Consider the following 14,394-nt stretch of genomic DNA (forward strand, 5'->3'; position numbering starts at 1 on the left):
GTGTGGAACAACTGTTCCTAAACTTTTCATTCCATCGCCCCATCCAGAAATTTTTTTTCCTCTCATTGCCTCCCAACTCTAGTGAACCATAAGATCTTATGTTAAATCCGTAGCTCCTACCGCCCCCCAGGGGAATCACTGCTCTAGGGCAACGGTTCTCAATCTTTATTTGAAGAATATTTTGGGACTTGGCAATTACGCAGTACGAGAATGTGTTGGCCGTTGAATAAGTTTTATTATTCACGTTCACTAATAATATATTGTCAAGTAATGTGAATAAGAATACGTCTATTTTTGAGCTGACTGATTTTAATATAATAGGGTAAGGTGCAATATGTGCTGCGCTAATTTCCAAGTCCCAAAATTTTTTTAACACTAGGTTTTTGATCCCTTTGGTATGACCCCATAATCCATCCTACTTCTCGAAACTTCATCACACAGTCATTCTACAGAACCAGTTTTTAAGGAAAAAAGCTTTTCCACTTTCTGTGATGGATTTTCTTTCCTTCACGCGAGCAAACGTTCTACTTTCTGTGACGAATTTTCTTTCCCTCAAAAAAACTCTTTTTTTTTCCTTCCTTAAAAAATTAACATCTCAAATAATAAATATCTTCACAACATCCAGTCTTCCGTATATCTTGTACTTACATTAAAAAGTGGAGAGCGACATTCATGTCATATATATAGCCATCTGGTGGCTCGTCATCCGTGAGCTATAGCTGATCGATTCACCGTCCATTGCACGGTTCCGTTCGGCATATATACGCTCTAGCGAAGGAAAATCTCTATCTCCTCTCGGGATCGGCAGCGCCCAAGCTTATGGGTTTTCTCGTGAGAGATAGAGACAGCACATTTTTGTCTCTCCTCGTGTGACAGGTAGGAACGAGGCCCAAGTGTAGGATCCCTACTTAAAATGGTCAGCAAATTATAGGTTTTAATTCATTCATTTTTCTTTAAATATTTATTCAATATTTTTTTAAATACTGTACTGTGTTGGCGATTCGATTGTGCGATTTTAATACCAGTCGGGAAAAAGAGAGGCATGAAAGGCCTCTGGCTCAAAATCTTTCCCACGTAAAAAAATACCTTCAATTTCTATAATACTCCCCTACAACACAAAAAAACCCTCTTGCTCTCATTAGCAGAAAATTTGGGTGACCTATGGATATTCCTCCATTCTTTTTTGTTTTACAGCACAACAAAAGAGAAAGAAGGCTGGTCCCCCCCCCCCAAATAAAATCTCCTGCAGGGCCCCTGCAGCAGGAGTAAACGAAAAGAAAAGAGCTCAAGTGTGTGTGTATTTTTATCTGACAAAAATCTCTATGTACTGTACGTATATAGGATAAGCATTTCTGAAATCCGGATGCCGCCTCAGTGAAACTTCATAGTTTTTTTTATTTTACGTAAAAACAATTCTTTGTTGCTTTGCACCCTTAAATTTTGCAACCCCGGGACTTTGCTTCCACCCTAGTTCTGTCTCTTTCTCCAGTTACATGCAATTCTTGTTATTAAAAAATATACTCTTTTCCGCGTTGAGGAAGCCATAAAAGTAATTTAGTTAGTCAAAAGCAGTGGTTCTTAATCAGGAGTCGTTGGAGAGACTTCCGGGCTGTGAGCTTGAACGAGAAAACAATTAACTCATTGTTTTTTATATTGCTATATATAGAATATAATTTTATGGCCTTAATTTCTTTGCATTTTATGGGCACAGGATGTCCATGGATTTCATCTTTACCTGCACAAATTGCCCGTGGCGCACAAAACATTAAAGAACCCTTCGTTCCCCTTCCAAAGTAAACACTAAAAGAGAAAAATAGAAGACAGGAGTCATCGAGAGAAATTGTTTAAAAAGTATAAATTCGAACTGATATAAAAATAGTGGGAGTTCTGAAAAATTCTAAATCTTAATAGAAAGACTTAATCTCAAATTGCCCTCCCTTAAAAAATTAAATTGCCCCCTTGGGGCGATTCAGAATAGATTTCTGTTCATCAAAAGAAGTTTTTGATTTCTATCAACAGGTGACATTTTGCGTTTCCATTAGATGTTCATATCAATACATTGTGAGACCATACTTCATCGAAAAAAGAACGAGACATAAAATTGTCATTTATCACTTGGAAATTCACTAAAGTTAGTCATCATTTCAATATTCGACATATATAATAACATATTAAATGGTTTCATTAACAACAAGTAGTTTGCAGAAAATTAAAAAAAAAAAAAAAAACTATTTGCATCAGTACGTATGGTCAGATAAATGATTGCATGAGAAAATATAATTTTTAAATAATTTTTCTGAAAGTGAAGTAAAACACTTGATGCATACTGACTCCCATTGGTGCCGTCTCCGCCATATTATTCACGTGGAAAAAGACAAGTAAGTTACTATAGTAAATAGCAATGAATCGTATAATGGTATTCATTTATTCTTCTACGAAAGAATATTTTTAATAAACTGTGATAATTATATGATAACACGTTACATTGATTTCATTACAATTTTAATGTCAACGTTTGTCTCAATGCGAGGTAATTAGGCCTTAACCACATGATCCAAAGGTTATAAGAAACGTAAAACGTGGTTAGGGTGTTTTCATTGATTGAAAATAATTCGTGACGGGATAGTTAGTTAATAAATGGACGAATTTTAATCAGTTGATGAATTTCGTTGTCATAATTGCTTATTTTCATTATACTTTCATGGTAAATGCCTTTATATGGAGCCTAGTTTATATTCACTAAAAAGTAGGCCAACATGGTTCATTAATTCTTGGGTAGAAGCTTCCCTTTCATGCTGACAGACATTTTTCTTTATAAACTCCCTCCAGAGCTACAATACATACTTCCTCATTTGAGACAAGTTTTGCTAAGTATGTGAATTCAGTTAAATTTTGGATGGCATGTTTGTTAGTATATACACAGACAGCGGTATCATTTGCTAGTGCTGCACGGAATGAATACCATTCTTGCAAAGTTGGAGGTTTTACATGCAGAAACATTATTCTCAGTGACCGCTGATGTGAACAATCACTGATAATGCAACGAATCGAACTGGGAGCCTCTTCAATCGGGGCTAGTGTACTATCCTATAAATCGTGACGCATTTTATCATTTTCTAATTCCGAAATATACATTTTGTAGCCATTGTTAACGCCACTTGCCCAGATTACAAGAGGATTGTGGTTGGATTCCTGTGGAGATTTTTTTTTAGTTCATTTCGGCATAATACGAAGTCCTTTTCCTTCATGTAATATGGGCAGAGAAATGTGTCTGACATCGCCAATGGTTATAAACATGATAAATGAACTAAAACTCTATATTGGCATACTATTAGGTTCAGAAAGTAATGTTGTTTTTTCAAACAGAGGACTTAATTGTATTTTTTCACAGCCAACCTCACATTTAAGCCGCATAATTATTATATATTTTGACAGCTGATATAGCAAGGCTTACTTGTGAAAAAGTTTGATTCTACGCAGTAGTTTTTGGTTGGTGCCCTTTCAAATATGGAAAGTGAAAAGCAGCATTTTCGGCATATTTTACTTTTCTACTATAAAGAAGGTAAAAATGCTATTCAAGCAAAAAAAAAATTATCCCATGTCTATGGAGAAGATGTATTGACAGAACGCCAGTGCCAAAACTGGTTTGTAAAATTTCGATCCGGCAATTTTCATGTTGAAGATGCATCACGTTCAGGTCAGTTGAAGCTGATGAAGACAAAGGCATTAATTGATACAAACAGGAAAACACAATGATCAATTCTGAAGTGTACTGTCATCAGCTGGACAAATTGAATGATTCACTTGAACAGAAAAGGCCACAATTGATCAATAGAAAAGGTGTAGTGTTCCACCAAGATAATGCGAGACCTCATACAACTCGCCAAAAGCTTGGATGGGATAATACTACCACACCCACCATATTCTCCAGATCTGGCACCTTCTGATTATTATTTGTTCCGGTCCCTACAAAATTTTTTAGACGGTAAAACCTTTGCTTCAAATGGGGTCAAAAATCACCTGGATCAGGTTTTTGCCAGCAAACAAAAATTTTATGAGCGTGGAATCATGCTACTGCAAGAAAGATGGCAAAAGGAATTGGACCAGAACGGACAATATATAATTCAATAAAATATTTATTCACTATAAGAAAATAGTCTTTCCTTTTCATTAAAAAAAACTTAATTACTTTCTAAACATCGATATGCCCTGGACCGATTATGTTAGAGACATGCACTGGGTGTTTGTTCGATGAATGTCAGATTTTATGAAGTTGTCACTGGCTTGCCATATCTTTTGAAAATTATAAAACATAATTACAGTTAATGCTTGTTATAACAACCTTCCCACTATAATGTCCGTTTTCAAATGGGGGGGGGGGGGGTTGTTATATCAAGCATTGACTGTATATCTATATTCCAATTAGTATGATACAATTTCACTTTCATTTTATCAAGGCCAGTGGCAGTGTTTTGCCCACTGCATTGCCATCTCAGCACATCATGATCCTAGCAATTAAAAATGGATTGATTGTCATGAAGAGACTTGTGCTGAATGCAGAATGTCGAAATCTGTGACGTTCGTCACAGGCAGTTAGTACTACTATTACTTAACCGAACATGTACCTCGTACACATTCTATGGAATTTCTAACCAATCGCCATATGCTGGAATGTATGTTCTGAGTTTATGCTTGGCCCTAACATATTTATGTTGTCAACTTGTGCTGAATATTCGTGTTCATGCTACAATCTGGCTTCCAAGTTAGGGCTACTGCAGAAGAATCTAGAAGAATTTAGATTAATTTTCCATGAACGTGGCAAATTTTTCTCGCGACAAGCAATCTCTGCTTTTGTGGTGGTCAATTCAAGATGGCTGAAAAAGAACACATAAAATTGTGTAAAAAATTTATTACATGAAATCAATCTAATATGTGGTAATGTGCAATAATCACTGGAAATATGCGGGAAGAGGGAATGAATGAACGCTAGGGTCTCTGCCAACGGACTTATTCCATTGCCGAGATCTCTTCCAGCCCAGCTTCGTGGCAGTCTGGAACAAAGTGAGTGCACCTAACAGTCTGAGTGTGTAGCTAGTGTTGTGTATGATATTTCAGTGCTGCCATCTATACTTCAAATTGTGAGTGAAGTGTAATGATTGAATATTTGTAACGTGTGTAGGCCTGTTGCTCTCTGTGGCGAGACTTTTTAACGGGGAGATCAGCTCGCATTCGCGCCTTGAAGTTGGGAACCACAGAAAACCAACTTCAGCCGACCACTGCGGGAAGAGCGAAAACTAGAAATTATACACAAAAAATTGTGTTGGCAAAATATGCGGTTAATTAATATGATTTCATAAAGGGTTGCCAAAACTTGCAAAACCTTGATTCGGTTATCAAAGTTGCCAATTTTGCCTTGAAAAAACTCTGAAAGTTGGCGCTGACTACACTTATAGAAAATTAACCAGAATTTTTAGAAAAAGTGCAAAAAACATTATGCTGATTCTTTATACAGAACATTTCCAATCAGCCAGAGCTCGTTGCAGAACAGTGCCATAACATTCTGCTTTGGGGATGACTGAATGCTTAATATCAGCTTTATATATGAGAGAAAAACAAAGAAAAATAAATCGCTGTAATCCGAAAAATCAAAGATGTAAGTGGGGGGGGGGGGATTCTTAGTGATATATATGAGCGGGATTTGAACCATCAACCACCGCCGATTTGACACTCTACCAACTGTACTAGCAGTGAATGCTAATCAAATTCTTAATTTAATTTATCAATTCCTCAACATCACTTATGTGCATGCATTCTCAGAATAGATACGGAAGTGATATTTCCTCTGTACACCGAGTAAACATCAGGTGAAAAATTTCCAAAACAGTGTGGCGTTTTTGTTTGTCTGATCTAACAATAAGGTTAATGTCGGGGGCATGTCTCCTAGGGACATAGCCAACTTATGTCCTAGATCAGTGATTCCCAACGTGGGCGTTAACGGCCTCTTGGGAGCGATGGAAAGTTCCAGGGGGGCGGTAGAAGCTATGGGTATAACATAGGATCCTATGGATTAGGGGCGATGGGACGAAAAAGGTTGGGAGACTATGTCCTAGATGGTATGAAACTATAAAGGTTGCTGAAACATTTATTAATACAATGGAAATCACAGTACTACATGCAATGATGGCACGTATAAGTGAAGTTGTTTCATAAATCATTCCAAATTTTTTTGATTTTTAATTCTTAGTAAAATTTCCCATTTTTAGGTGTAAAAATGTCATCTGATCTCCAGTGGATGATTGTCCGTAATTGTTCCAGTTTTCTGGTAAAGAAAAGGAAAGTCAAGAAACATTTCAGCACAGTAAGTACAGTTTTTCTACCAGAAGTTCACAAAACCCAACATAGGCCACCATGGGGGCAAATAAATTGGTATTAGTGCCTGAAATTTTCTTTGTGGTATTACCAAATTGGAGTCTCAGAAGAGCGCAAAATGTTAGGAATTTATATCAGCCTATCTCTGCCAACATGGAAGAGGATCACTGCCGCAGAAAAGCCGCAAGAAATTTAAGTACCTGCTCTCTACTCTTACACACTTGTCACATGAGGTCATTATAACTGGTTAAATGACCTCGTGCATACCACCTCATGGCCAAAGTGTTCCGATGGAAAAATATAATTACACACAAGATGATAAATGCCTGGGCTGACATTTCCTTCATAAAAATATGTTAAATCAAAATTCATGCAAATATCACAATTTATTGCAAATAGAAGATGAGTCATGACTAATATGAAATCAGTATTGGCACTGCTGCACAAACTGAAAAGTGATCCAAGTGCCGAAAAAAATTTCACCCTAAGAAAAAGGTAAAAAATGCTTCTTTTTCTACCTTTGGGGCATAATGACTCCTCTTTTATATGTTGGCAGATATGCTGTTATAAATTTCAGGTGCCAATATTTATTTCTTATTGACCATATTTCTTATCACCAAGCACCTGGGATTTGTCCAGCCCCGAGTATTGGCTCTCCTAAACCCTCACAGCAGAATGTGTCGAAATCTGTGATGTATGTCGCAGAACAATTAGTGCTACTCCAGAACAATCTGGAAGAATTTTAAGAAAAAGTACAGAAAATGTTATGGGGATTTTTGCCGCAGAACATTTCCAATCACCAAAGGGCTCATTGCAGAACCATGCAAAACATTCTGCTTTAGGGTCCTAAACTTTTCTGTATCTAATTGCTTAAATTGGTGTCTGAGAATGCCATTATTTATGCTTTTGTGACCATGTGTTTTAACATGGTAAGGTCATTAAAGTCCCCGAAAATTTAAAAACAATAATTTAGTAGTTTTTTTTAAAGAAAATGTTCATGCTTGAAATTTGGTTGGTGCATGAATTTTTTTTTCCTATTTGTCAAAATATTCCTTGTATTATTAATGAATGACTTCAGTATCCATGGCATCTGTTAGCTGCCAATTCTCATACTTAGGTGTAATCACAAATAGCTTTGCGGTCAGAATGACCTCTTCCATAGTTCTGGTGTTTCTACAATTTCATAACTTTTTTGATGTGAATTAGGGCTTCAAACAGTCCTGAACCTGTCGGCTTTGTTTATATACATACACATCCTTTTCATTCGTCTTTGTAGGATCCATTCAACATGAAAAATGTCCACTCTCCAAAACATTGTGGTATAATACAAAGGAAAGCCATCATGATTGAACCTCACCCATCTAACAATGGAGTCAACCTGGTGTTCAAGAAGAAGAAATGTGAGTATTCAATGATGCTTCTCGTTTGATTTTTTCTTTTGTAACTAAGCGTGAATATGAATGTCATAGGTGCCAATGCTTTTGATTTTTCAGCCTTATTAAAATCTTCCTGTCGGAAATCAGATTTTTTAGATCTCTGCACCTTTATAGAGAAATTCATAAAAATCTTCATTTTATGGGGAATTGCTTGAATGAAAAATCCCTAAAGAAAATACTCTGTCCTTGCAATTCCAGGCTGATCACATTTTCATAATTAAAACGTGGGAAATCAAGATTTCAAGTGTGGAAAATCAGTAATTGTTACCTAATACAATAGAACCTCAACAATTTGACTCAAAATATTTATAAGCCTATCAACTTAAGCAGATTTCAAGAAGCGAGGTTTCATTGATCACTCCCTCCCAATTTTTAAACATTTATGCCTTACACATGTACTTATGCAGTTCAACAATTCCATTCCGTCATCTGTAAATTAATAAAAAAGAAAAAAGTTTTGTGCAAAAATATTTCGAATCTTCCAGAATTAGGATGAAAAAAAGGCATATGTATATCGGAATATGTTATTTACTAATGAGTGTGCAGTTACTGAAAGTTAGGATAAAAAAATTTTTAACTTCAACATTTTGATCTAAAAAAAACTTTTTAGCTTATTTAACCATTCTTGCTCAAAAATTTTCACGTACATATATTGTACGTGCTGTGTACATATCTGACTTTAGTAGTCTACAGATCAAGTAGCCAAAACAAACGAATAATTGTTGAAATATACGACAAAAATGTTGTGAGAATTTATTAGCTGTCAAATCCACTGCCAATATTGACGAATGAGTTGTGATAGCACGTTACAAATCGTAACCCAGAGTATACTTTGGTGAGAAACATTTCGTGTGATAAACTACAGATTTTCCAAGTCTGGGAATTCGCACGTATGGTATGTTAACCCTTTAAGCGGCATTGACGAGATATTTTGCCTCCTTAAAGGCCTCTTATTGTAGCATTGACAAGCCTAGATACTTTGTAAGTTGATTTCTCAATAAATTACTTTTCTCTATACCTCTTACTTTGCGCCTGCTAAAAATCGGGAGAAGGCCTGCTTAATTCAAAAAGATACGACATTCTGAAAGGGGTTTAGCGATTCCCACCATGCCACTTAAAGGGTTAAGAGTAATAATTTGGGATAATGCATGTTATTTTCAACATTTAACTCTGAAATTAAGAGTAAATCAGGCTAGATAAAGAGTATTGGAGAATGAAGTTCTCTCTGAAGCACAGAAAAGTCCAGTTATCAAACCATTGCGTCATCAACTGTTTCTTAGTTTTTTTATTATTGATTATTGTTCAAAAATCTGATGTCTTTTTTATAGGTTAATTACGATATATTTTAGTCTTCTGTATATGCATCAAGGGTTTTTTTTTTTTTTCGAATTCCCTGGGGAATACAACTTTGCGGCAGCAGATTATTTTTGCGTTTGTTGGTAGCAGCAAACGGATAAAACACATGGCATTTTGCTGGAAATTAGAAAGAAAATAATCTGCTTCCTAAAGTTGCTCCCCCAGTCATCCCAATTTACAGTATCCAATAATGCAACGTCAACAATTTTGTGATGAAATGGGATGAAAATTAATTTATATCGATAGGAACCCTTTGATATGTCACAACTAGGCAGTCTATTACACAAGTCTAAGCAAAATTATTTGTTTCTATGTACAGTAGACTCGACGCTCAACAATCTGTCATTTTTTAAGCTGGTTTTCTTTGAGCATAGAAGAATGTGAGGAGATAGTGTATGTCTGTGCAGAAGTTTATTTGAATGGACTTTTTTTTTTTTCAGTTGACATCTAGTAATCTGGCAATTTCAATAATCCGAGACATACTGGTCTGATATGTGCCGAATTAGCATATATCTACTACTACTTAACCGAACATGCACCTCATATACATTCCTCTACAGCAGCGGTTCTCAACCTTTTTTGACTCGCTGAGCCCTATCGAGTATATAATTTTTATGGCGGAGCCCTTTTTTTGTACACAATTTTTATGGCAGAGAGAACCTGTATGCCTCTTTTATTTATTTATCTATCAAATTTGCAGATTTATATTTTTCTGGAGTCGCCGCGGAGCACCGGTTGAGAACCCCTGCTCTACAGAATTTCTAACAAATCGACACATGTCAGAATGTATGTTCTGAGTATATATGTAGCCCTAACGTATTTATGCTGTCAGGTTGAGCTTGTTTCATGTGTGTGCTGCCATCTATCTTTTATTTTCTGAAGTAAAAACAGTGATGCTTGAATTTTCATGTTATGTTGGCATTGTGTTGTTAGTCTGTGGACAGACTTTTTGAAATGGAAGAGCAGCTCGCATTCATGTCTCAAAGCACATATGTACTGCTATAGAATGTATTGCTGTATAAAAACGAATGTATGTCTGTTTGTCCTTTATGCATTACTACATCATTCATCCGATCGCCATGAAACTTTGGGAAGTTGTTGAGTACACTCCCGTGAAGGTTTCTGGGATAGTTTTCTTTTGAATTTTTTTTCCTTTCTTCTGAGATCGCAGCAACGTGCAAGCTAGTATTAAATACACTCTTCATTCAGTGTGTAAACTCAAAATATTTTCTCAAAATTTTAAATCTAGTTGTAGTGGTGAGGCGACAATATGGTTTGCTACCAAAAAATCATAATAAAGGGAAATGTGCACATTTAAATAAAGTTTCCTTTTATCATTCATCACTTTGTAAAATCCCTGTTTACATGGGAAGTATGGGTACCAGCCCCAGATTTCTTAATAACCACGCATGGTTTGTTCTCAAGAAAACCAATCCTGAATATTTATTTCTCTTTTCTATGTTGGGTTTACGTGTCATTAAAATAGCTGACACTTCCCCCCCCCCCCCCAACTAACCATGCAAAAGGAGATATTTACACTCCCCCCCCCCCTAAAAAAAGTTCTAGAAAGTAGATCATAAATGATGTGTCTGTGTAAAAAGTGCTTATAAAAAACATGGTTGTGAATGTGTTTTCTTTCTTTGATTTACGTTTAGCCTATTATATACAGCAAACCCTGTTGGACAGGTATGGTTGTATTAAAAGCTGTCCAAGATATATAGGTACATTGCTGTGGACATGGTGTTATGGTTGGTTCCATTCAAAACTATCCAAGATACAGAGGTGTCCGAAATGACTTTTTTTACTTTATCAGATTTTCAAGCTCGTATAATAAATCACTGAAAATATTCACTCAAAAGGCCAGGATTTTTTTAATCAAACTTTTATAGTGTAATCCTACCCTAATAATAGTAGTGAAAAAAATTGTAATATCTTTCAGTACATTTCGGACATTAGAATATGGGACAACCCTGTTCATCAGGCAACTGTATACAAGAGCAATAATAGAAAATGAGGGGTGTATATAAGAAACTAGAATTTTACACTGACACTACTGCTCTAGATATACTAATGCAGTTAGAAACTGATTTTTTTGTTAAGCAGCTGTTATTAATTAGATACAATGCTGCTAATTACATCTATGTGGTGAATTTTTAAAACCTTTTTTTTTTGCATTTGTTTATCACAGATTCCAAGCGCCCAGCAAGGAATATTAACCGTATTCCCTTGACCAAGCATGGGCGACGAACCATGACTGTGATCAAGAAGTTCGTTAGCAAGAATAACTATAGGAGGGACCTTAAGATGGTAATTAACCATTGTATATTCTTCATATGTAAATTTAGTATTTCAGTGTTATTGAGAAATATTCTGCAACATCTAAATGTTAAGCTAGATAAACATTTGTTTTACTAATGCTTTAATTTTCTCTGTAAAAATTATTTTTCAGACTGCATTGAGGCGAGCAAGTGCTTTGTTGAAGAGCCAGAGGCCTGTCGTGCTGAAGAAAAAAACATTCAAGAAGAAACCTGAATGATTTGTAACTGCTTCATTGTATAATTAAACAAAACGTTTGCACATGTCTGAGTGATCTGTTATGCTGGATTTATATTTCAGGGTTCCCAGTAATTCAGTCGAGGGGAAACAATTTATAATTGCTGCGGCTAGAATCGATAAGTGAATCTTTTTTACAAATTTCAAAAAAGTAACGCTAAAAAATATTAACTTCCTTTTCAGATTTGTTTTTGAGTTTTAAAAAAACCCCCATAATTAAATATTAGTCAGACAAAAACAATAAGTAAGAGAATTCATAAATTTTAAGATAATTTAATTGGATCTGTAATCAATTAGAAAAAACATCCCCACACACATTGAAAAACTTGAATCAATCCAAAATAAATCCACAACTGCCGGTCGTTCTTTGCGTCTGTGTCCAAACTTAATCTCCCCCTTGCTACTCTTCACCTTGTTTTATAAGATTTATGGTCATCACAACTTTGATACTTCCGGTATTCTAGCCAATCCATCCATCTGACTATCATTCCCTTAAAATAAAAACCATTTTTGCTTTCCTCATACCATTTGTGAATGGAACAAACTCCCCAGTTCTATTGTCAACTCTCCCACACTGTTGCTAGTTGCTTTGCACATTATTCAAACAATATCTGTCCCAATGAATTGCATAGGCTTTGGCCAACAATATTGTAAAAAATAAAGTACTGGAAGAAAGGAAGGTGGGGAACAAGTCTAGATATATTGCTCAGAATGTATAACTTATTTGCTGGCCAATGCGATTATCAAAAGAGTACTTTCATTCATTGTTGTGGATAGAAGAGATTTTTTTTTTTTCCTTCTATGTTCTAGAAGAGATTTGCTGTCCTAGTCAGATGTAAATCTTATGCTTTTTTTAAAAAAAGTATTCAGTAGCATGCAACTTGTAGGAGAGAATACTGTAGCAATTTCATGGTCCAGGAAATGCTTAGGTTAAAATATGTAGCAACTGCATCAGTCACTGCCAAATTTATGTGATCTATTCTGAATTATAGTACCACTATAAGACTGCGCATACTGGGACAAATATGTGAGAATTATGACTAGGAAGGAAAAAAATTACATGGGGTGGAGGAAGAGATTAAGATAAAATGACCAGAGGGGTTCTGAAGGGTAAGGGGGCTGATGATTATCACCACAGCTGTTTTTTTTAAGGGCCCATCAGCAGATAAGAGGTTAGGGACGAAAACAAACCTTGCACACCTCATGGGGGGGGGGGGGGCCTCTCTCTACAACAAAACAGTACAACTTTTCACTGTTAATATACATTATTCTCATACCTCTTGGTTGCCGCACTATGGGCACAGCCTAAAAATACATTTGTAAGTATTTATTCACAGCAGAAATGTCCGACTAGTGAATAAAATTCAGGGTTTTTATCCTGTAAAGTAGTTTCTCGCACACTTCTGTGTGCTGTACAGAAAACAGGTTCACAGCACGTTCATTAATACTTTCAGAGGGTAAAAATAATGCAAATATGTATATATTTTTTTATTAACTCTCAAGTTGATAATTTTTTTATAATTGAAACTCATCGAAAGCCAGAAAAGTCAGTTAAAAAAAAATTCTCAAATTGTACTGTTTAGGCCAGGATTACACTGCAAAAATTTCATCAGAGATCTACAAAACTTAAAAAAAAAAAAAAAAACCCCAATAAGCCTATCAGTTACATGCGCTTGAATATAAGCAATACACTTATTGGTTGCATTTCTCAAGTTTTGTAAAAGGAGTTATCAAGCTTTTATAGTGCAATACCGCACTTAAATAGGCCATGTAGAGCCTCAAAAATTTCCCAAAGTAATGTTATATTCCAAATATATATAACTACCTTCTTTGTGATTCACACTATAGTACGAAAAAAAAAAAATTGGGTTGCAAACTTCAAAGTAAAAAACATTTTAACGAAATCACAGGCACACGTTCTGCATCAAAAAAAGTCGTCATTAATTGAGACAACTACCCGCCAATTCAAAATATAGAATGGAAAGAAAATTACCTCAGCTTATATGTGCAAAGGCAGTTCTGAATTTTTATCGTTAAACTGGCTGCAGCAATGAATGTTTAAAAGACTCTTTGCATATATGCAAAGCTAAGCATTTAAAGGTTAAACACACCCTGAAAACAAAAACTGGTGAGGAATCAAAAATATGTCAGTGATTTTGAGTGATATATAAAACAATATCATGGAGGTTTTGAAAATATCAAGAAATATTGTAGAGGGATTTATTGTAATAAAGAATATTGTTGTTTTGAGAAGAGTTTAAAATTAGAGTATATTAATTTCCAAATAAGACTAAAAAATATTGTAGATTTATTGTTATATTGAGTATCGTTGTAGCTAGATTTCACTATAAAGTTTTTGTTTTTTTTATAGATAACTTTAAATACTAGTGGTACAAACTATCAAATGATTAGTATATGCTCAAAAGAAAAACACATTTCGCCCAGTTACAAATTAAAAAAAAAAATGTGATTGTCAACTATCAAAGTGCAGTTGAAAGCCTCCATCAGTTCCTTGGTGCACTGGTTAGGGCAAAAGATAGGTGGTGTCTAAGTAGAAAAGCTTGACACATTATTTCATTCCAGCTGTATACTTAGTTTAAATTACATAGTGTGAAAAGAGTCATATATCAATGATTTTAAGTCCACAAGCTTTCTGATGAATTGAAAAGAAAAGGTATAA

At 35.3% G+C, this 14,394-nt stretch overlaps 1 protein-coding gene across 1 annotated transcript; it reads left to right on the forward strand.

The window, feature by feature from the left end:
- Window positions 1-2,307: 2,307 nt before the first annotated feature.
- On the forward strand, window positions 2,308-11,740 carry RpL28 (ribosomal protein L28). The gene is made up of 5 exons (XM_089247554.1): window positions 2,308-2,378; window positions 6,264-6,358; window positions 7,646-7,769; window positions 11,350-11,468; window positions 11,611-11,740. The coding sequence occupies exons 2-5, from the start codon at window positions 6,272-6,274 to the stop codon at window positions 11,695-11,697; spliced, it is 417 nt and encodes a 138-aa protein (XP_089103680.1). The 5' UTR covers window positions 2,308-2,378; window positions 6,264-6,271; the 3' UTR covers window positions 11,698-11,740.
- The last annotated feature ends 2,654 nt before the right edge of the window (window positions 11,741-14,394 follow it).

This window comes from Pholcus phalangioides, unplaced genomic scaffold (assembly GCF_987345545.1).
Source record: "Pholcus phalangioides strain wild (caught in Gottingen) unplaced genomic scaffold, Ppha-v1.0 ptg000003l_1, whole genome shotgun sequence".
Lineage (NCBI taxonomy): Eukaryota > Metazoa > Arthropoda > Arachnida > Araneae > Pholcidae > Pholcus > Pholcus phalangioides.

Bases quoted from the DNA above. Each gene is read 5' to 3' on its own strand.
- RpL28 (XM_089247554.1), top strand. From the start codon at position 6,272: ATGTCATCTGATCTCCAGTGGATGATTGTCCGTAATTGTTCCAGTTTT. The intron at 6,359-7,645 runs GTAAGTACAGTT...TCGTCTTTGTAG, and splicing joins TCAAGAAACATTTCAGCACA to GATCCATTCAACATGAAAAA. The intron at 7,770-11,349 runs GTGAGTATTCAA...TGTTTATCACAG, and splicing joins GGTGTTCAAGAAGAAGAAAT to ATTCCAAGCGCCCAGCAAGG.